This window comes from Apodemus sylvaticus, chromosome 7 (genome assembly GCF_947179515.1).
Source record: "Apodemus sylvaticus chromosome 7, mApoSyl1.1, whole genome shotgun sequence".
In the NCBI taxonomy this organism is placed as follows: Eukaryota; Metazoa; Chordata; class Mammalia; order Rodentia; family Muridae; genus Apodemus; species Apodemus sylvaticus.
Genome location: NC_067478.1, coordinates 3621917 through 3645796, shown reverse-complemented (window position 1 = coordinate 3645796; position 23880 = coordinate 3621917). Strand labels below are relative to the sequence as shown.

Genomic DNA, 23880 nt, shown 5'->3' with positions numbered 1-23880 from the left:
GGAGCTGGAGCCTGAGAGAGTCCCGCCAGCGGAAGCTTGCTGGCATCGGAGAGTGGGCTTCCAACACCGCTCGGAGGCTCTCTTGCCTTTAACCTTGTGCTGGTGTGTCCAATTAGCCAGGGAGGCCTGGTCATGAAAGCCATATAGAGGCCTCGTGAGATGGCTCAGTGGTTAAGAGCACCGACTGTCCTTCCAAAGGTCATGAGTTCAAATCCCAGTGACCACATGGTGGCTCACAACCGTCCTTAATGAGAAACAAATAAAGAACCTATGGGCTGGAGCAAACAGGGTCAGAGCGAGTGTGAGAAAGGGAAGGGGGAAAAAGTTATATAGATCAGAGTCTTCATTTCATTTCCTGTCGGTGTGATAACCTACCCCAACAAGAGCAACTTGATGGAGAAAGGGCTTATTCCACTCACAGTTCCAGATTCTCGGCCGTCACTGTAGGGAAGTCATGGTGCAGGAATCTGAAGCAGCCTGTCACGTTGCAGCTACAGTCAAGAGCGGTGAATAAACACACCCAGGCTGGCACTCAGCTCGATCTCTCTTATACAATCTGCCTAGGGAGTGGTGCCGCCCGCAGTGGGCAAGCCTTCCTACTAATCAAGATAATCCCCACAAAGCAATCTGATCTAGAGCGCTCCTCATCAAGACGCCCTTCCCAAGTCATTCTGGATTGTATCACATTGAGAATTAAAACCAACCATCAGGGCCTGGACAGAGGACTCAGTAATTACAAACACTGGCTGCTCTTCCAGAGGACCTGAGTTCTATTCCCAGCACCCATATGACAATTTACAACTTCCTATAAGCCCAGCTCCAGGGAATCTGACTCCCTCTTGTATCCTCCAAAGGTAGTGCATATACATAGTACACTTACATGTTTGCAGGCAAAACATGTATACACATAAAATAAAAATAAATTTTTTAAAAACACACTAGTTGACACATTACGTCAGGTAAACAGGAGGCACCAGGGCAGTGAAGGATAGCGATGACCCAGAGGGAGCACCAGAGAGCAGGTAGCACAGCCCTTCTCACACCATAGTGTGAACAACAGGATGAGCGCCTCAGGATTTACCCAGGGGAGGGAGAGGAAGAGATGGCTAAGGGAGGAGTCGGCCCTATCCCCCTGTCCACTCCTTGCGTGTCGAGGCTCCACCTCATCCTGGTTGGGAGACTATGGATGGCTCTGGGCTTTTCTGGGATATAAAGCATTCTCATCGTTAGCACAGTGGTTATGACAGTATCTATCTTTAGAGTCTCCTGAACATTCAAAGAGTTAAGTCATAAGCCAGCAAGATGTCTCTCAGTGGGTGAAGAGGCTTGCCACCAAGCCTGACAATATGAGTTCAATCACCTTGGACCAACATGGTGGAAGGAGAAAACCGACTCCTGCAAGCCATCCCCTGACCTATACGCGCACACACACACACACACACACACATACACACACACACAAACTGTGGCACAGGCATATACACATACCTAACACACACAAATAAATTAGATTTTAAACAATGAGTCACATGATTCTCCTGCCTTGGTTCCTGGGTTGATAAGCGTGTCACCATTAATCCCTTCTCCAGCCCTTCAAGCCCTGTCACTTTGGTGGTAGGTTCTTATTCAGCTGCTCTCAGGGGCAAACCTCTGTGTCCCCTCCCCACAGTACCAGGAAAACAGAGTTTCATAAAACACAAAGTAGAGCCATGAGCCATGAGCATTCCATCTGTACTCAGGGCTCAGATCTGTTTCCTTTTGCTTTGTCTTAGCTGTGATTTAAAAAATATATATACTTTAAAAAAAAAAAAAAAGGAACATTAAACTGAGCGGCGGCGGTGGCACATGCCTGTAATCCCAGCACTCTGGGAGGCAGAGGCAGGCAGATTTCTGAGTTCGAGGCCAGCCTGGTCTACAGATTGAGTTCCAGGACAGCCAGGGCTATACAGAGAAACTCTGTCTCGAAAAAACCAAATCCAAAAAACAAACAAAAAAGGAACATTAACAGATAACAGGTGTCTTAGTCAGGGTTTCTATTCCTGCACAAACATCATAACCAAGAAGCAAGTTGGGGAGGAAAGGGTTTATTCAGCTCACACTTCCATACTGCTGCTTATCACTAAAGAAAGTCAGGACTGGAACTCAAGCAGGTCAGGAAGCAGGAGCTGATGCAGAGGCCATGGAGGGATGTTCCTTACTGGTTTGCTTCCCCTGGCTTGCTCAGCCTGCTCTCTTATAGAACTCAAGAATCCCAGCCCAGGGATGGTACCACCCACAAGGGGCCCTCCCCCTTGATCACTAATTGAGAAAATGACCCACAGCTGGATCTCACAGAGGCATTTCCTCAAGGGAGGCTCCTTTCTCTGTGATAACTCCAGCTTGTGTCAAGTTGACACATAAAACCAGACAGTACAACAGAGTTGGAAGTATAAATAATAGTTTGGGGCAGATACAGCCCCAGTAAAAATGGGTGACGGCAAGCACATCACCGTCACCACCACTTCCAATTTACCCAGTAATGTTTGTCTGTTGCCATGTTCAAACAGGCCATTTTATGTAAATGACTCCAAAGCAACACCATTGTGAATATTTCAGTGCTTGGAGGAGAGGAGAAATGTCAAAGGCTTCCTGCCCCCATCCAAGTGTGAAGAGTGTTGATAAGTCCTGGATCTCCCTGCATATTAAGCCCAGCGTCCCGGTTCCTGGGCTCAGAGCTGTGCTGTCTCTGCAGGTGTACCTGGCAGCGGGCACTGTGTACGGGCTGGAGGGCCAGCTAAGTGAGCTGGAAGACACTGCCCGCTGCATCCACAGTAGCACGGGCGAGACAGAGCTGGCCGATCTGGAGGACCAGGTAGCTGCGGCTGCAGCCCAGGTGCACCACGCAGAGCTCCAGGTGAGCCCATCCTCTCTGCTCAGGTTGAAATAGGAAGCTCAACTTCACAGATCCATTTCAAAGTCATGGTGCCTACCAAGAACGGTCATCTCCAGTGGGCTTGCATAGAACTGGCCTTCTATAGCAAAGGACTGGGTCAAACCTTTTCTTTCTTTATTTTTTTAAGTTATGTGTATTTTTTCCTGGATGTGTGTGTGTGTGTGTATGTATGTATGTATGTATACATATATATATATATATATATATATATATATATATATATATATATATATATATATACATATATATATATATACACACACCATATGCATGCTTGGTCAGGAGAAATCATTGGATCCCTGAAACAGAAATGCTGGACGACTGTGAACCACTGTGTGGGTGCTGGAGTCAAAACCCAGGTCCTCTGAAAAGCAAAAGTGCTCTTAGCCAGCAACCATCTCTCCAGCCTGCAAACCTCTTCTAAAATAGACACCTCCCTCCTGTACCAGATCTTAGACCTATGTCATCTGTCTTGGACTTACCCTAAAGACCTATCCTGAGGGCTGAGGAGATGGTTCAACCAGTAAAGTGCTTGCCTCAAACCTGAGGACCCAAGTTCAGATCCCAGCACCCATGTAGAAAGCTGACAAGGTGACAGGTACCTGGAATCCCAGTGCTGGTGAGGCAGAAGTTCAAGTATCCCTGGGGTTCACAGGCCAGCCAGTCTACTCAGATCCATGAGCTCTGGGCTCACAGGCCAGCCAGTCTACTCAGATCCATGAGCTCTGGGCACACAGGCCAGCCAGTCTACTCAGATCCATGAGCTCTGGGCTCACAGGCCAGCCAGTCTACTTAGATCCATGAGCTCTGGGCTCACAGGCCAGCCAGTCTCCTCAGATCTGTGACCTCTAGGTTCAGTGAGAGATACTATCTGAAAACACAGGGTGGAGAGCAATTGGAATGTGAACCCCTGGCACCCACAGTACATGTGCATACATGTATGTGCATTCGTGTGTGTGTGTGTGTGTGTGTGTGTACAAACTTGTACACATGCACATGTACACACACTCTTGCTTTATGCTGGTCTCCCCACATCCATCCCAAGGCTACCTCTTTCATTCTGTGGGTTGTTCCCTGCTGTGTCCCTAGTTCTAGTTCCAAGCCAGTGAGAGAGGCTGCCTCATAAAGCAAGCAAGCCAGAGGCTGCTCTTCAGCTCTTCCCAGCCCTGCCTCTGCACCATGGCCAGTTGTGAATCTCGTGGTAACCACTGACCACTGCCAACACAAGCTTCCCTGATAGTAAACAGAAGCTGCATTAAGCTATGGACGTAAAAAGACGCATTCAGAAGGCAGTTTGAGGCTATGGCCATTTAGCCAAATAACAACAGGCTCTTTCCTGGGGCCTGGGACCTCTGCAACCAAGGCTGTTTGGCCAGGTTTACAGAACCAGGCAGGAGTCCCCTCCTGTGGAGCAGGCCATAAATTCACTCAGGAAGTAGTTGGTTACTCCCATACCAACCATGCCACAATCACACCAATGGGGGTCTCACTTTTTGACATTTTTATTACCTCAGCAGCACTTCCCTGAGGACCGAGGCTTCAGTTCCTTTTCAGGGTGAACTAAAATCTTATCCTAGCCCAAATAGAAGACTTCACTAGGACCTAAGTAGCTCTGGCCTAGCTCTCCCATAGTGCTCCAGGCCTTTGGTTTGTTCCTGTGTGTACTCTAATAGGTCTGTTGACATACTCTAGAACTGTAAAACTAGAAACTTAAATGTATGTATTTCCTATGTTCCATCTTTTCCTTATAGCAGTGGATGGACCAGTCACTGGTAGAATTTAAATGAATGAAAGGGCCAGGTGTTGTGGCGCACACCTGTAATTCCAGCACTTAGGAAGTAGAGGCAGGAAGATTGGAGTTCAAGGTCATCCTCAGCTACATAGCAAGTTTCAGGCCAGCCTGGGCTACATGAGACCCTGTCTCAAAAAGAAACACAGAAATGAGTGAATGAATGAGCTGACATGAGAACAGATTCATTCCTTCTTTGCAGTTCGTAACATTTTAAGCCAGAATTCTTCCTTTCAGTATTTACTGATCCTGTCTTTTCTGTTGCATGAAGATCTCTGACATTGAGAGCCGCATTTCAGCCCTGACCATCGCTGGTTTAAACATAGCACCGTGTGTGCGTCTCACAAGAAGACGGGATCAGAAGCAAAGGAGTCAGGTGCATCTGCCTTTCACTCCCCCATTAGAATATCGCATGACCTGGAAGGTGCCAAATGTCCAGAGCTGTACTGACAGCCGTGTTTGTTTGTAGGTACAAACTATAGACACGTCGAGGCAGCAGAGGAGGAAACTACCTGCCCCTCCTGTGAAAGGTGTGTTGCACTTAGAACACCAAGCTGAGGTTGTTGGGAGAACCCAGGGCCCTGACTGTGAGAACATGTGAGAGCCAGATCCAGTGTGCCCTCTCCCCAAGGATCATGCTAATCTGTCTTACTCATGAGTGTGCGAGGAGGTGCATGAGGGCGAGTGAGCACAAATGGGTGTGTGTAGAACAGATTCTAATTCTCTAGCTAGCCGTAGAGACACACGATCCTGTTGTTTGACTAACAAGCTGTAAACCTAGACTGGGCAGGTTTTGAGGTGTTCTAACTTATGTCCCGGCCATACGTCCCAGCCCTACGTCCCTTGCTACTTGCTGTCTCTCCTGCCATGTGCTCATGGATCATCCTTCTCATGGCGGCCTCCTCCTCTCCCATGTCCCTACCTGTGACCCATCACTCAATCCTCAAGTCCTGCCTTTTTCTCTCTACTGACCAATCACAAGCTCTAGCCTCTTATTAACCAGTTAACTTTAAACTTGGGAGCAGGGTTTGCATAGCATCGCTCAGTGTATGTGAGGCTCTCATTGATGAAGACAACCAGAGAGATCTTGGGGGCCAGTATTTAGCACTTGGATGCATGGCAGCACCAGACCAACCCCCAACAGGTGTGAGAAGGATGGCGTATGCCAGTGTGCCTGTGCGAGCAAGTATATGTGTGAAAGTCTGGGAGTCTAGGAGTATGAAGGGTGTGAGCGTGTGCAGGGGTGAGTTGTGTTAATGAGAATATGTGTGTGAAGGTGGTGGTGTGTATGTGTGAATGTGAGGGTGTGGGGCTGGTGTGAGTGTGCATGTGAGGGCATGGGGCTGGTGTGCAACTGAGTGTGGCTGTGTGTGTGAGCATGAGATTAAATATGAGTGATTGCCTGTGTTGATATGTCTGTGGTGGAGTATATGAAGTATATGATTGTGTGTGTGTGTGTATGTGTGATTGTCTTAGTGTATTATGAAAGTATTATGGGTGTATAGGGTGTTCGTGTGTGAATCTGTGAGAGTGAATGTGTGGGAGTTTGAGTGTGTAAGAGAGTATGAGGTGTGAGTGCATGGAGGATATGGGTGTGCATGTGAGCCTGAGAGGGTTTAAGTGTGTGCGCATGTGAGTACATGCCTTATGAATGTGTTTGAACGTGTATGGGTGAATGAGTCCATGAGTGTGTGAGACTATGCTTGTGTTTTATAAGTGTGTATGAGTGTGAGTTTGTGAAGCTGTGTGTGAGTAACTGTTTATAGGTGAGTGTGTTTAAATGTGTTGGCCACATGAGTGTGGAGGTATGTGGGTGTGTATCAGATGTGTGTATGTGGGGGGGGGGGTCTGAATGTGGGCATGGACTTGGTATGTGATAGTGTGTGCGTGAGTGAGGGAATATGCATAAGCATAAATATGTTCTTGTGTGTCAGTGTTTGTGTATGAAAGTGTGCATATATGTGTGTAGTATGTTGATATATGTGTCTATGTGTTTGAGTGTATGTATGAGTGTGAGGACACATGCATGATTTGTGTGTGAACATGTGTGAGATTGCATGTATGTATGTGGTGTTCATGTGTGTGAGAGTGTGTATGGAGAGAGAGTAGTGGCCAATCGCTCCAGCAGCCTTCCTGGATTACAGGCTATTTTACATGGTACTGGGATCCAAACTCGAGCATGGCAAGCCTTCCTCCCTCCTGAGCCACCTCTCCAGATGTTCTTACGTGTCTTGACTTGGGTCCTCCCAGAAGCAAACCTTGGCTCACAGATGAGTGTGAGGTAGTTTATGAGGAGATCCAGGAAGTGCTGAGGGTAGGAGGACAGGTCAAGGTGAGGAATGCCTGCATGCCAGGGCAAGGTGCTTTAATTTCTGAGCTTCTCCTTCAGAGAAATGAGGCCAAATCCTCCTGACTGAGCATCTCACTAGTACCTAGTTCTTATTCTTTATTTCCTTTTTAGCTGAAGCATCTTCTGTGACCCCCATCAAGACATTCAACCGAAACTTCCTTCTACAGGGCTCCTCCACAAACAGGCCCATGGCAAGTGCTGGTGACACCAAGGACTTGATGGTAAGTATCTCTGTGCCCGTTACATCACACGGTGGTCCAGTCCCCCCACCTCCATCCTGCAGGCTTCTCCTTCCTTCAGTGCCAGCAGAGCTCCAAGAAGCAACCTTCCTCTCTGGTCTCCTGACCTGCCTTAGATTTGGGAGAGGTGTCTGAAGAGGGTGTGTGCCGCCCTGTGTGGCACTGCTGGCCTCTGTAGCCTGTCACCTCAGCTGTACCTCTACGGAGCTCTGTTTAGGAACCAGCTGTAATTGGAGAGAAAGAGTGCCAGGTTTGGTGGGCGTGTAGGCTTTGACCCTGGAATGACCCATGTGTGCTTGGAAGCTTCTGTTAGCCACCAATGCCTTTTCCTAAGCAGAGTCAGCAGCTGCCCCTAAATGTGACAAGGGACCTGGCAGAGGGTGACGTTCCAGACTCTGGGAATCACAGGGAGAGATAAGGGGGTGCTCCCTACAAAAAAAATGCAGCTCATGGGGTAGGTCATATTCTAATCTTATCATAAAGGAGCTAAGGCAGGAGGATTGCTGCAGATTAGGGGCCAGTCAGGGCTACATGGTGAAGTCCCACTGAGTCACAGTTAATTGGCAAGACATTGTCACCAGTGACATGGCTCATAGGGTGTCTTAGCTAGGTTTGCTACTGCTGAGATGAAACCCCATGGCCAAAACAACTTGGGGAGAAAAAGTTATGTGGCTTAGATATCCTGAGTCACAGTCCACTGAGGGGAACAAAGGCAGAAATTCACACAGATTAGGCTCCTGGAGGCAGGAGCTGCTGCAGAGGCCATGGAGGGGCTGCTTACTAGTTTGCTCTTCATGGCCTGCTCCACCTGTTTTCTTATAGAATCCGGGACCAACCAGCCCAGGGATGGCCCCACCCACAATGGATGGGCCCACCCCATCAATCATTACTAAGAAAATGCCCTACCGGCTTGCCTGCAGCAGAATCTCAAGAGTGACACATGTACACACACATACATATCATACATACCTACACACACAGTCACAAACTATACACACACATGCACACACACCATAATTTCTTTATGTTAAATTGAGGCTCCCTCCTCTCAGAAGACTCTATCTTGTGTCAGGTTGACATAAAACTGCCCAGCACACACCTAATAACCTGGTTTGCTCTCCAGATCCCCACAATGGAAAGAGAGAACAAACTCCTGAAAGTCCTCTGACCTCCACTCAAGTAAATACACTCATGCATGTGCACACACACACACACATATGTACCATACACATTTGAACACCATACACATACATAACACATACACATACAACATGCACATACATGCACAGTCACATATACACAATATACACACATACATACACTCCCACAACATACATACACATGCACAGACACACCATATATATACACATACCATATACACACTCACATAGATGTATACACATGCACACAAACCATATACACACACATGCACATGTACACACACCATACACACATATCCACACATGCACACACATACATATTCACACATACATATGTATACATCATACATACACGCAGTCACAAACTATTCACAAACCATACACACAAATGCACACGTGTGCGCACACACACAACAAATTCTTTAACACTCATACACTCTGTGATTTTAAATGCTCAATTTAAAGAGTGGTTTTAAATGCTCAGTTTGTCACTGAATATAAAAACAATTTGCAGCTGAGTTATGGTAGCTTACATCTGCAGTCTCAACGTGAAGGAGGCTGACACACAGGATTGCTGCAAACTCAAGACCAGCCTGGGCTACATGGTGAACACTGTCTCAAAATAGTACATTATATCGGAATTTCAGAGAACACCCAGCACAGTTCATTAGAAGAGAGATCTGACACGGCCATCCGCAGCCCATGCCATGCTGGTGGCGGACCGTGTGTGGGATGACTGGAGGGATTCACAGACATACCCAGCTGCTGCAGTATTGTCACATCTACCTCGCCCTTCTTGTCATTCCACTCCTGGTCCACTCTGAGTGCAAAAGCACCAGACAAATGCATAATGCGGGGTCCAGTCTTAGAACCATCCATAACTGTCTTGAGTGTCACAAGGACCTCAGTCTCTTGTCATTTTTCCTTCACCAGTTGGCTGTGACCCTTGATCTTTCAGCATCTAGTTATCTTGCTAGGTCCGGGAAGAAGTGAGTTATATGCACATGAGATGATTAAATCAACTTCCGTAGCAATCAAATGTACACGGGTCACGAGGGCCCATGGGACAACTCGCTGTGACTAAATACCTGCTCGGAAGCAGCTGAAAAGAGCAGGGACCTACCTCAGCTCCATTTCATAGCTGGGAAGGCATGGTGGACCATGGTGGGCAGGAGCCTCAGGTGACTCGGTAGAGTTTCAGAGAGTCAGAAAACACAGGCCAGGCTGAGAAGGAAGGGGTCCACAGCCCTAAGCCCCCAGGGTGACCCACATCACCCAGCCTTGCAGAGTACCACCAGCTGGAGAAATGGCATGTGACCACGGGTGCTTTTCACCTTCAACCCCCACGAAACTGGACAAAAGGAGGCCTTCCAGCTCTGAGGAGATGCTGTGTGCACGTGTTACACAGGTTTCTTTGCAATGGGTTATTTTTAGTGAAATGAAAATCACCCGAGAGCTGATGGTGTGGCTCAGAACACTGCTTACCATGCATGGGGCCCTCGGCTCAATCCCTGGCACCTCAAAATCAAGTAAATGAGTGCGTAAATCACCTTAAAATAACAGAAAAAGGGTTAAAAACAAAAGGCACGGGATGCTGGGAAGATGGCCCAGGGGTTAAATGCACTGGCCACTCTCCCTGGAGACCTGGGTTTGGTCCCCAGCACCCACATGGTGGCTCACAACCATCTGTAATTCCAATTCCAGGAGATAGGACACTCTCTTCTGGCCTCCACGGGTACCAGGCACACATAGTACATAGACATACATACAGACAAAATAGCCATACATTTTAAAAATATATATATTTATTTTATTTTAAAAAGAAAAAAATGAACATAGTTAATAAAATACCAAAAGTGGGGCAGCAATACTTTCAGAAAGAAAAAAAAAAAGTAGATTTCAAGACAAGTGTTCAGAGACAGCAGGAGAGGAGTGTTTTCTTTTGGCTGAAATAGGCAAGTCTGGAGCCTGCCTCGAGGGTGGAAAAAACACTTTGCTGGGTTTGATTGGTGGGGTAAGAGCTCCCTTATCTGCCTTTCCAGAAACAAATGCCAGTTTGTTTGTGAATCTGTAATGTGAGCATTAGAGTTTGGTTAAAACACTTAAACTATGCATAACTGAAAATATCCAACTACACACAACAGAAAATCTGTTTCCTATGAATCGGCTGGCCATTTTCAAACGTGGGTCCCCATCCCAGCCTGCCTAGAAACCTCAGTACATCCCAGGAGGGAGAAAGTATCCGGTCATTCCCCATGACCACTGCCAGACACGACCAGTTTACTCTCTCGGGAGCTGGTGAGCTATTCATCTTGCTTCCATCCCTCAGGAGCCTGTTCTGGAGTCAGCTGTGATGTACTAAAGCACGGAACTCCACGCACAGCCAGTGACCCACTGCCTCCGGCCGTACACGACAGTGCCTTGACCCAACAGCCATCAAGTACTGTGTGGATTTCCACTGAGAGGGCCTGGAGGGATGGAGGGCTGCAGTGCACTGCTGCACCGGGCTGTCCTGATACCTCACCCAGAAGGCCGTCTCGGTGTCTCAGTCTGTGACACTGAGGTCTCGCCCACTCTCTGCCTTAGGCTCCCGGGGGAATCTGAGACGGAATATCCAGACGCTGGCTTCCAATAGCAGAGCTCTGTGTTCAGAAGATGCATTGTGCCTGTTTAATTTGCTCCCATGCGTGCTGTCTTTACCAACCCTATGTGTTTTTAATCCCCATCAGGGGTTCATCCAATAGAAAACTGCTGGAGAGGAGCTGGGGGCTAGGAAGGTGGGGTTAGTACCATCGCTCAGTCTTGCTTTGTCACCTCCTAACAGATGCTAAGAGTGGGGGGGGCACTAGAAATAGTCTCACCTGGAAATGCTCAGCCACCTCCAGCTAAGCTCCCAGCCCCCAGCCCCATTTCTCTTTCCTTCCCATTGCTTGGCAGTCAGCAGCCAGGAAAGGAAAATCCACCTACACCATACCTGGGTCTCTCTGAAACCATGTCTCATTCTGAATTTGGGGTTCTTGCATGGATTTACTCAGGGGGAGAGGGACCTAAGGGACAATGTCACTATTCATCTAACATTAAGGACACTGTTCAGAGTCAAGGTGATGCGGCTCCGTCATGAATACCTTTTCAGGGCAGGGCCTGGAATAAATGCATGAGAATTTAAAGTGTGTTTATGCACACAGATAGGACTGACCCAGGGCTGGACTCGCCGGGTGCCTGAAGCATGTTTTTAATGTTGGCTTCTGGGATTTTCTGAATCATAGGGTGTGATGGAGAAGAGGACAAAGGAGGGAAGTGTGGGAGTGGCCGTCAGGTGCTGGCTCTGGAGAACACAGTGTGCCCAGTTTTGTCTAGTGTCTCTCTCTTGCGGTTTTCCAGAATCTGTAACTAAAGGTCAGACCAGTGAACTTGCTGAAGCCATATGTGTGAGCGGGTTCTAACTGGAATGTCCCCCACCCCCACCCCCAGAAGCCCAGCCCTGTCTTCACTTCCGAGTTCTCGGGTCTCCTGTGCATCCCCAGACCTGATTGAACTGTCCTCGCTGTGTCCTCCCTTCTTGTGTGCCATTGCTACGATGGGGGTCCTTGTGTCTTCCCATGATGCTCCTGCCGGTGTATGTGTCACCCCAGAGAAAGGACTCCATGGAAACAGTAAACCTTTGGTGTTTTATCCAGTGGGTGTGGTTCACACTAAAACAGAGTTTTAAAAAACACAAGAAAAAGATCTGACTTCCAAACAGGATGTTTTTTTCCTTAGGAGGCACGAGGCTGCCTTTGTGCTAACAGTGTTAAAATACTCAGTTTTCTTTTGACAAAGTGAGTACTGTGTAAGCCTTGCAAAAAATAATAATAATAACAATAACAGTGATGAGGAAAAAAAGCCTGTTCTATGGCATTCGAACTTTTATAAGAGGTTTCCTTGTGCCAAATAAGTACAAAGATTTAATTTACTATTTAAACCATAAACATGCTATAGTTCCAGAAATTATTTTGTCATCGGTGATTTTGATCTTTAGTGTCAATATTTATATTTAGATTAATTTTTATAAATGAAATATTTTGATGGTTTAAGAAAATGAGGACAGGATAGATATGATCTCTGATGGCGTCTCAATGCCTTCGTGTCTCACACACTCGGCCAAGAATCACTGTCAAGAAAGACAACCACGGCCAAGCAGTAAAGTCACCTATGGAAACAGTCTCTGTGTGTGCGTGTGTTATTTATTTATGTAATCACTTATTTATTCACTTATTTTGTTGAGAAGAGCCTAAGAGTCTCGGTCCCTGCCTACTTTCTAGTTTTACTACACTCAAGTCTGTTCTCTCTCTCTAGTGAAATAAGGCAGTTTCCCAACGACCCATCCTCTCTGGAAGTAGGGCCAGCAGCTCCGAAGGTGAGGAGGTCAGTTCTGATTTTGCCCTTGCCCCTACCTTACAGATATTTAGACGACATCTGGCCTCTCTGTCTCTCATTCTCTCTGTCTACACTATATATCTATATCTCTAGATGTGTGTGTGTGTGCACAAGTGTACGCTAGCATGTGTATGCACATAGATCTGCATGTGGAGGTCAAAGGTCAATATCAGTGTCTTCATCAACCACTTTCCACCTTACTCTTTTGAGACAGGGTCTCCCAATGAACCTGAAACTCCCTGATTTGCCTAGACTGCCTGACCAGCAGGTTCCGGGAAATCGACCTCTGTCTCTCTGTGTCCCCCAGTGCTGGGATTTAGAGGTGTGAACCTACACATTGGCTTTTTTTGCTTTTCTTACTTGGGTGTGGGGAATCTGGACTCAGATCCTCACACCTGCACATGTATTTTGCTGACACACCCACCTCCCCAGCCCGTGTGGATGCTTTGGTTAACGACACCAGAAGATTCTGCTACTCATCACAGGGGTAGCACCAAGCATCATACATTGCACAGAGTGATACCCACAGCAAAGAACGGTCTCCCCCAGACTGCTCACACCACTGAGAATGAGAACCCTGAGTTGGTTAGACCCTGGGTTTAACTCTGATGTCAGTGGGGAGTCCCTAGCCTACCTCTGAAGTCACTATGAATAGTCACTCCTCCCACCATTTTGCAGGCTTAGGAGGTTGTCACTTCCTGTTCTGCCCAGGACACTCCTGCCACCTACAAGTGGGAATAAAAACACTCTACTAATCTGGAATAAACAAGTGTATGAAGGGCTGGTGAGATGGCTCAGAGGTTAAGAATACTGACTGCTCTATGGAAGGTCCTGAGTTCAAATCCCAGCAACCACATGATGGCTCGCAACCTTCCATAATGAGATCTGGCACCCTATTCTGGTGTGTCTGAAGACAGCTACAGTGTACTTACAAGTGTATGGAAGTACAAAAACCAACAGCCTCATCAGTCCAGAGCACTGCTGTAATATAGCTGTTTCCTCAAGGTCGAACCTTTCAGGAAGGGCAGAAAGTTTTGTGAGAAACTTAAAAGACTCAGGTTTCCCCCCTATGGTCTCGCCAACTGTAAATTGTTGCTGTGAGAGAAGAGGCTCATCAGTGGAGCCTACAGGTAGTGCAGATTCCTCGAGCAATACAGCTGTCACCCGTGATGTGGTGCTTCTCGGAATAGTAACTCCTCACCCATGTTCCAACAAATATCCCCAGTAAACTCACTGAGTCACCAAGCTGGATTGGGGTGACACTGAGTCTTGGGTTTGTCATCACCCAATCTGAGGAAAAGTCATGCAGCAGACACTCTCAGATATGCTTAGCATCACCTGGGTTGCTTGTCCAAACCGGCCCTGCCCAGTGCTTCTCATTTACATCTCTTTAACAGCATCTCCACATAGTACTAATATTGAATGGTGCTGCTTTTAAAACCATCAGTGAAGGAAGAAATGGAAGGGGCCCATCTGACTGGCATCTGGGTCGTAACAGCTACAATGAAAACACTATGAGAATATGAACCATTTCTTGTGGGAGAGGAGCTCACCCCATCCACCTTTCACATGGGGAAAGTAATAGCCAGAAAAGCCAGCAAGGTGAGGAGCTTTTAATGGCACTCGGGCAGCAGACCTTTCCTCTGCACACCTAATTGCACTAATAGGCAAAGAGGAATTGGAAAGAAAATGTATCCTTCACAGGCCACCCACTCAGGCAGACCCTTGTCTCTGCGCCCTCACATTAATGCAAGTAACATTCGTTCAGATGTGAGACAGCAGTGTCACAAAGCACGTGGTTAAATTAGATGCCTTAGATGTTGTGGGTGGTAACACTGATGACACGGAGCCAAGGTCATCATTCTCCTAGGAAAGCTTACATGGCAGATGCTACGGGAGTTGAGCTGCAGGGCACTGGTCCCAGTGTTTGCTGGCTAGTTTTGTTGTCAACTTGACACAAACTGAGTTGTCTGAGAAGAAACTCGATTGAGAATTGGCAGCCAGGTGGTGGCACATGCCTTTAATCCCAGTACTCAGGAGACAGACAGCATCTCTGAGTACAAGGCCAGCCTGGTCTACAGAGTGAGTTCTAGGACAGCCAGGGCCACACAGAGAAATCCTGGGGGGCGGGGGGGGGGGGGTGAGATAGGGAGGGAAGGGAGAGGGAGAAGGAGAAAAGAGAGACCTCCATCAGGATGGCTTGTGGAGGAATTCTTTTGATTCATTGGTGATGTGGGAGGGGTTCAGCCCACTGTGGGTGGTGCCTCTGATGAGCAGGTGGTCCTGGGAGGAGAAAGCAGGCCAAGCAAGCCACAGAGCGCAAGCCAATAACGGCACCCCTCCATGGTTCCTGCTTTGACTTCCCAGCACTGATGGACTGCAGTTGGGACATGTAAGCCAAATAAACCGGGATGCTTTTGGAGTCATCGTGGTGTTTATCACCGAGACAGAGAGCACACTAAAACTCAGCTTGTCACCCGTGCAGGTGGAACAGAGATATGAAAATGCAAGTCCAAGGGACTTGGACCTTGGTTTGTGGTTCCAATTATAGGCATGGAATAAAGATAGGCAAGGAGTCCATTGATCAGTGTCATAGGGAAGGCAGGCTCTGTCACTACATGATGTGGCTCAGTCCTCACACCACCGTCAGTGAGTCTTTACAATGGTGAGGAAGGTGGCAACAACACCTTTAGTATGATGAAGATGGAGAAGGCGGTGCTGGGGAACAGCACGGTACTTCCCAGGCCCAGAAAGTCTCCCGGATCAGATCACAGGTCATCTCCATCCTGTTGAAATGAGGCTTTTACCTGAGACAGCATCTCACTGTGCAGCCCTGGCTGGCCTGTCACTAAGTAGACCAGATTGGCTTTAACTGACAGAGATCTGCTGCCTTCTATCCTCTGAGTGCTGGGATTATAGGTGTATGCCATCGTGCCTGGCTTCTTAATATATACAAATGTGGGAAATGTTCACAGTGGTTAAGACACGGGGATAGGGCTGGAGGATAGCACTGATTCGATTGACAGAGCACCTTACAAATACCAGGACACACACACACACACACAGACACAGGAAGACAGATGTTGACAAGGATTTCCCTCTGAGCCCTCGTCTTGAGTGGGTCTTGTCTTTATATTGCCAACCCTGTATGCTGCTTATTTCTCTGTCTTCTTGACCCAAGGTGGGGTCATCTGGGAAGAAGAAACCTCAGCTGAAAAAACGCCTCTGTAAGACTGCCTGCAGGCACATCTGTGGGGCATACTTTTGATTAATGATTGATGGGATGGGCACAGCCCACCAGGGACGGTGGTCTTGGGTGGTATAAGAAAGAAAACTGAGCAAGCCGTGAGGATGCTTGCAGGGAACAGCACTTGGCTTCTACTTCAGTTCCTCCCTCCAGGTTCCTGCCTTCAGCTCCTGCCCTGACTTCCCTTCAAGATGGACGGTAAGCTGTGAGATAAAGTAAACCGTTTCCTCCCAAAGCCCTGTCACTGAGACTTTTGACAAATCACTGCCTTGCTGGAGCATTTGGCCCCTATTTAAAAATAGCTCTCCCTGACAGCCGCTCTGTTTTCTCCCAGGGGAAGTGTTTCCCGTACGAAATTTGCATTTTGCAGAACAGTTGGCCTTCTGTCTCTGTGACTGAGCTGGGATCACTGAGCTGGGATCATGGTAAAGCATAGGTAAACAGGACTATCCCTTATGTGGCTCTCCAGGAGGCCGGAAAACTTGAATATCCACTTCATGTTTCAGAAACTTCAAAGAAGTTTCAAAATGCTTTGCTTGGTAAAACTGAGTCTTTAAATACTAGGGGGGAGATATGGTTCCTATCAGAGTTGTCTGGTAAAGATGAAAGACTGAAGGGAAACTCAGGCTCAAACATTCTGATTTCAGGTCTGAAGTGGGACCCAAGAAGCCAGGCTCTAACCAGCCCCTGGGCTATGTCAGGGCTGCTGGCCACACTTAGAGCAACCGGTTGTACAGAGTTCTTCAAGGGCCCCCGGGAAATGATCTGTTCCTCCGGTGGCTCTTTGGTGATTTTCGATTCTTTCTTCCCTGAGAGGGGTCCTGAGATTGCTTGTGTGTGTCTGTTTATACAGATTTTTCTCGCACTGGCCTCAGATCTTAAGGGACTGGATTCCATTTTCCTTTGTGGACATTAGAGAGGGAGCGGGACGTGGGGTGGACTGTGGTGACTTTGGCTCTAGCCTGTGGTCTCTTCTGGCCTTGTTACTAGACTGCCAACCACTCAGAACAAGGGACCAGCCCTCTCCCTGGGCCTCCTGGGATTAAGAATGAGTGACTCTAAGATGTTTTTTTTTTCTTTTCATTACTGTAACAAAACACCTGAAGCAGTGAGGGAAGCACTGCAGGTAAAGCGCTTTCCATGCAAGTGTGAGGATCTGGGTTTGATCTCCATCGTTCATTTAAAAAAACAAAAACAAAACAGGCATGGTGGCACATGTCTGTCTTCCCAGTGCTGGGGAGATAGAGACAGGTCCCTGGAGCAGCTAGTCTATCTGAATCAGAAAACTCAGGTTCCATGACAGACTCCATCTCAAAAAATAAGGAAGAAGGGCTGGAAAGATGGCTCAGTAGTTCAGAGCATTTGCTGCTGCTGCAGAAAACCCGGATTCAGTTCCCAGCACCCACCTCAGGGCCTCACGACCGCCTGAAATTCTATTTCTGAAAAATTCCTTGTCTTCTTCGGAGCTTCACAGGCACCTGCCTGTACGTGGTGCACTAAGCCTACACACGTATACATTTTCAGAAAATGATGTGTTTAAAAATAAGATGGAGAGAGTCTGGAGAGATGGCTCAGCGGTTAAGAGTACTGATTATTCTTCCACAGGTCCTGAGTTCAATTCCCAGCATGGTGAGATCCGATGCCCTCTTCTGGTGTGTCTGAGGACAGCAACAGTGTACTCATGTATATAAAATAAATCTTTTTTTAAAAATGGAGACCAATTGAAGAAGACAGGAGACAAATCCTCCAGCTTCCACTCACATTCACGAACTCACAGGGCTGGGATGGGGCTTGATTCCTGCGAGGGCTTCAGGGATGATAGCATCACAGCGGTGTGGTCTGAGAAGGTCCCATTGAAAGGGACCTTCTTTCCCTTTCAATGGTGCTGTCACTGTGTGCCCCACGTCCAGAGCAAGTCTTCCTCTTCTTTCCAAGTGTTGGGATGCTGACTGTGTGGACACAGTCCCTGCTGTTGCTGATGTCACTTGATCATTCATCAGCTTGGTGCCGTGGGTGATCGAGCTGTCTGAGAGAGTCAGTTCCCCTTTTAGATTTAAAGCGTCAGGATTCTGCTCTCCTGGCCTCCACTCCGACCTTGATGGCAGGGTAAATGGACTTTTTGGCTAATGATGAAGATGCGCATCTAACTGTGGCTGGAGCAGGGCTCCAAACACCGGGGAAATGGGCTATGGCACCATAGCATTCTCAGGTGGCTTCCTCTGACAGACCCCTTCACCGACAAACCATTCAACCCTGCATCCTCCAAGGATCTCAATCCTGAAATGACTTATGGTAGCACTGAAAATCTCTGCTCATTTTCCTGTTTGCTTTGGCTTTGTTTTTTGTTTTGAGGACAGGGTATCTCTGTGTAGCTATGGCTGTCCTGTGTTCTGTGTAGACCATGTTGTAGAGTTTGGCCTGCCTCTATATATGACATGCTACAAGTAGAGGCATGCATCACCAAATCCAGATCCTTCTCGTCTTTTACAGATGTCACCTTCCTTGCATGGTCCTAGCATGCAGGTTAAATCTCCCTAGCCTAGGAGATTCCATGAATCTTTGTTAGGGTTTTACTGCTGTGAACAGACACCATGACCAATGCAAGTTTTATAAAAGACAACATTTAGTTGGGGCTGGCTTACAGGCTCAGAGGTTCAATCCATTGTCATCAAGGCAGAAACATGGCGGCATCCAGGCAGATATATGGTGCAGGAGGAGCTGAGAATTCTACATCTTCATCTGAAGGCTGCTAGTGGAAGACTGACTTCCAGGCAACTAGGGTAAGGGTCTTAAGCCCACACCCATAGTCACACACCTACTCCACCAAGGCCACACCTCCCAATAGGGTCACTCCCTGGGCCAATCATAAATGAACCATCACACATGAGTATCACTAATAATGGGGGGAGGGGTGGAGGCTCCAAGCCATTCAAGATCCAGATTCAAATCTGCTGTGGTTGAAGCCCCAAGCTCTGCTTCCCGTGGAGTCCTGAACCTTTCCAGACCCCTGTGGAGTCATGCTCATGCGGATGTACAGCGGCTCCGGCTTTCACTCCTTGTTAGAGTCTCAGGAAATGTCAACACTTCATACTGTGATACAAAGACATCAGAGAAATTAGGTACTGTCCATGGTGGTCACCCCACTGAGCGGCAGGTCACAGAGCCTTGGGAGCCAGAGAAGAGAGGAACACAGGTGCTTCTCAGGCTCTTCTTGCTACTGTAACAAAACACCTCGGTCTTCTGTGGCTGGTGGTATTCTGGAAGGTTGTAGAAGCTTTGCAAAGTGGCGGTGTATAGCTGGAGGGAGAAGATCCCTGAGGCAGATCCTTGGGGGATGTCTTACGTCTCTCCTCTCCTCTCTCTCTCTCTCTCTCTCTCTCTCTCTCTCTCTCTCTCTCTCCTCCTCCCTCCCTCCCTCATACATCCACCAGATGATACCCAAGCACATGGTGCTAAGCAATCACGGACAAACTCTCGACAACTGTGGGCCAAAATAGGCCTTGTCATTCACAGCAACACAAGAGTGACTAGCACGAGGGGCCAAATGAGGCTTTGTCAGATGTAGTGGCTCAAATAAATAAATAAATATGAGGTATGCTCAGATGCCCGGCCAGTACCACAGAGAACACGCTCGAAGTTCTATCTGCTGAACTGAAGGATAAGGATTTCCTTTTCTGACAGGTTTGAAAGAAGATTTCTGGGAGGATGACGTGACCTAGGAAGAAGCTGGGTCTACACAAGGAGAGAGAGGTGACAAGAGACTCAGCATTGAATATTTCATGGGTGAACTAAAGTAACACATGGCTGAGGTCGCTGAGGTGAGAGAGCATACATGAGAAAGAAGAGAACTGCGGGACTGGGCCCGTGTGTGTGCGTGTGCGCGTGCGCGCGCGCGTGTGTGTGTGTGTGTGTGTGTGTGTGTGTGTGTGTGCGTCAGTGTGTGTCAGTGTGTGTCAGTGTGTGTGTGTGTCAGTGTGTGTGTGTGTCAGTGTGTGTGTCAGTGTGTATGTGTGTGTCTGTGTGTGTGCGCGTGCACATGTGTGTGCGCGTGTGTGTCTGTGTGTGTGCATGTGTGTGTGTCTGTGTGTGTGCGTGTGTGTGTGTGTGTGTGTGTGTCAGTATGTGTGTGTCTGTGTGTGTGCGTGTGTGTGCATGTGTATGTGTTAGTGTGTATGTGTGTGTCTGTGTCAGTGTGTGTGTGTGTCAGTGTGTGTGTGTCAGTGTGTGTGTGTGTGAGTGTGTGAGTGTGTGTCTGTGTGCTCCCCACCCGGTCCCTGATTGGCAGTGCTGTTTGGGGAAGTGGTGGGCCTCACCTGAAGAAGAACACCACAGGAGGAGGCTGTGAAGAGTAACCCCACTCCACTCCAGTTTGCTCTCTGCTTCATGTCTGCTTTGAAGCTGTGGGGCCTCTCAACTTGCTGCCCCTTCTCCCTGCCGACAAGCCTCCTCACCATCATAGACTCTCTCTAGAACTGTAAGTCAAACGAGCCCTCCCCTCCACAAGTTGACTTTGTTGTAGTGTCTTAGCACAGAACAGGGGGGAAAGTAATGAAACTGTAAGGAGAGAGAGGGGTATGGGGGAGAGGGAGGGGGGAGGAAAGGGAGAGGGAGAGAGAGCAGGGAGAAGGAGGATGGAGAATAAAAGAGGAGTGTCTCAGGTACGAGGATGGAAAAAGGAAAGGAAGGGAAGGGAAGGTGTCCAGTAGTAGAAAGAACAGAAACCACCAAGGAGCAGTGGCACGACCACTTGGCTAGTCAACACAAACAGAGAGGAAGCCCAGAAGACTCTGTGGAAGATGACAGAGGTGATGCTAAGTGCCCCTGAGACACCTGACAGATGTGCCCCTGCACATATTACAACCAGCTGTTCACTCACTGAATTCAACAGTGTGCTTAGTACGCACGACACACAATTCCTGGCACTAGATATATAGACAGTTTGAGGAAAAGTGACAAAACGCCCAGTTAAGCAATGTTGGCATGCCCTGGGGAGAGACTGCCCTGGGGCAGTCAGTACTGGGCAGCCATACTGCCTAAAGGCAGGCTCAAGACTCCCAGTTCAGTGTCTCATATCTCAAAGCTACATCTTTGGGTGGTCCTGCTGGCTTACCAGTTCTCTTTGCCGCCTTCATGGTGGCCTCTGTTCCCTTCCCAGTCGAGGTTTGGGGATTCTCTTCAAGGTGTGAGAGCTTGTGTGTTGCCTTGATTTTCAGAATCTAGATCACCTGTGTGGGTAGGAGAATGAGAGAGGTGTGTGTGTGTGTGTGCATGTGTGTGTGTGTGTGTGCACATGCATGTGTATGTGTGTTTGTGTTCGAATGTACATGCGTGGGTGTACATGTGTGTATGCATGTATGTGTCTGCACATATGCATGTGCTTGTGGAGGTACTTTATCCACTGAGCCATCTCTTTAGCTCTTTTACACTATTTTAGATTTATTTTACTTGTATTTAGTGAACATGTATGTATCCATGTATGCCCAAGTGCATACAGGTGTCCATGGAGGCCAGAACAGGATGTTGGTTGGATCCACTGGGACTGGGGTTATAGGGCCCTGGAAACTAAACTTGTGTCTTCTGGAGAAGCATTCAGAGCTCTTAACTCCCAAGCCATCCCCTCGGGTCCTCCATGATCCTTAACTCATACTGTGAGGACTTCTAAATCTGTGTGACTAAAGACCATGGACTTACCACAGCCTTTGTTCCCTTCTCAACACCCAGCTACATGCTGCAGCACCAGGCTCACACTAAATAACTTCTATTCACAGCGTCCTGTGTGAGGCAGGCTCCTTCCATCTGCTTCTTCTGAGAATGGGCCAGCGATGCTCCCACAGAGAATTACAGCAGTCACATAGGAAACAATGGGTTTCGAAAAGCCAGATTTGGCTTTGTGATTCGGTCTTTATGACATGCGCACACAATTTCTAAGAAGGTGGAGGTCTTCACTCTTCGTTATCTGTAAGGAAAAAAACAGATGAAATCCCTTTCTATGGTTACCAAGAAAAATGCTTGAAAAGATAATGTTGGGCTAGAGAGATGGCTCAGCGGTTAGGAGCACTGACTGCTCTTCCAAAGGTCCTGAGTTCAAATCCCAGCAACCACATGGTGACTCACAACCATCTGTAGTGAAATCTGACGCCCTCTTCTGGGGTGTCTGAAGACAGCTGCAGTGTACTTATTTATAATAATAAATAAATCTTTGGGCCGGAGCAAGCAGAGACTGAGCGAGCAAGGTTAACTAGAGGGAGCGGAGTTGACCAGAGTGAGCAGAGATCCTAAATTCAATTCCCAGCAACCACATGAAGGCTCACAACCATCTGTACAACTGCAGTGTCATCATATACATAAAATAAATACATCTTTAAAAAACAAAAAGATAATGTCTGCTGTCCTGCCTGGGACCCTCATTTACTTTGGAGTGAAAGGCACTAAGCAATGGTGTTGCCCCGAGCCCACTGCTGCTCCTGGGAGCTCTGCAAAGTCTCCTGGTTCTGCTGGGGATACAGGTAGTATCTACAAAGCCTAACATCCTAAGGGATTAATGTGATCCGAGCCAAAGCCTGGTGTTTCTTTCATTCATCCTGTGTCCTCACTCTCCACAACCTACCCACTTCCCAAGGAGAAGCAGCTGTCTTTACAAAGGCTCGTGCTTGGGAGCCTTTGCTTCCCTTCCTTAACTGTGTCTGGGTAGAGGGCATATGTATGTGTGTGCATGCATGTGTTTGTGTTTGCACATGTGTACATGTATGGGGAAGAGTCAACTTCATTGTGTGTCCTCAGGTGTTGTCCATCATATTGTATTTATTTATTTAGGATTTTTGATTCAGAGTTTCTCTGTGTAGCCCTGGATGTCCTGGAATTCATTCTAGACCAGGCTGGTCTCGAACTCAGAGACCCACCCGCTTCTGCCTCCTGAGTGCTGGGATTACTGGCAAGCATCACCACCACCCGGCCTGTGTACCTCTTTTTTTTCTTTTTAAGACATTGCCTATATCATTGGGTTCTTGCCAGTTGAGTCAGGCTGGCTGGGCAATGACTCTAGTAGTGGATAGCCCTGGGCTTGTATTTTGATGCTAATTCCACTCCTGGGGCTGCAGGTGAGGAGTTGCCTGGTGAACCTTCTCCCCACCTTAACTTTTCAAATAAAGGCTTGAGCCAATGATTGGGCAGGAGGAAGGGGGGACTGAGGGGAGCAGTGACGGTGGGGGGACAGGAAGGAGAGGAGCTCGGGGATAAATGGAGAGGCAGCAGAGAGAAGCTCTGGAGGAACTCCAAGTGATACGGGATAATATAGATGGAAATAGAGTAGTGTAGTGGGAGGTCGCCCAATCTAGGCTTGTAGCTTGTTTTGTTAACTGACTGAGTTGAACTTTCTTTTACTTACCTGCGAATTGGATTGGAAACAAAGTAGCAACAAAAGCAATGGCTCCCAGAGGTCAACCTGTCTCTACCTCTCAGCCTTGGGAATTTGAATGGATAACAGATCAGATTTTTCCCTGTTTAAGCAGGAACTGTCCCCCATAGGCTTTTTGTTGGGGGTGGGTGGCGACTTTAGGATATGGAGCCTTGCTGAAGGAAGTATGTCACTGGAGCATGGCCTTTGAGAGTTTTGGGGTTTGTTTTTGCTTTTGCTTTTGCTTTTTTGGATTTGGTTGGGTTTTTTTTTTTTTTTTTTTTTTTTTTTTTTTCTGAGACAGGGTTTCTCTGTGTAGCCGAGGCTGTCCTGGAGCTCACTCTGTAGACCAGG

General features: G+C 47.8%; 1 protein-coding gene across 1 annotated transcript in view; it reads left to right on the top strand.

Annotated features, from left to right (window-relative positions):
* Nucleotides 1-12670, top strand: part of Myrip (myosin VIIA and Rab interacting protein) — a 171515-nt gene extending 158845 nt beyond the window's left edge. The window contains exons 13-17 of the mRNA XM_052186959.1: nt 2732-2893; nt 4993-5097; nt 5191-5251; nt 7183-7292; nt 10800-12670. Coding sequence (XP_052042919.1) covers nt 2732-2893; nt 4993-5097; nt 5191-5251; nt 7183-7292; nt 10800-10832 — 471 coding nt within the window. The 3' untranslated portion in view covers nt 10833-12670. The remainder of the gene's footprint in view (nt 1-2731; nt 2894-4992; nt 5098-5190; nt 5252-7182; nt 7293-10799) is intronic.
* The last annotated feature ends 11210 nt before the right edge of the window (nt 12671-23880 follow it).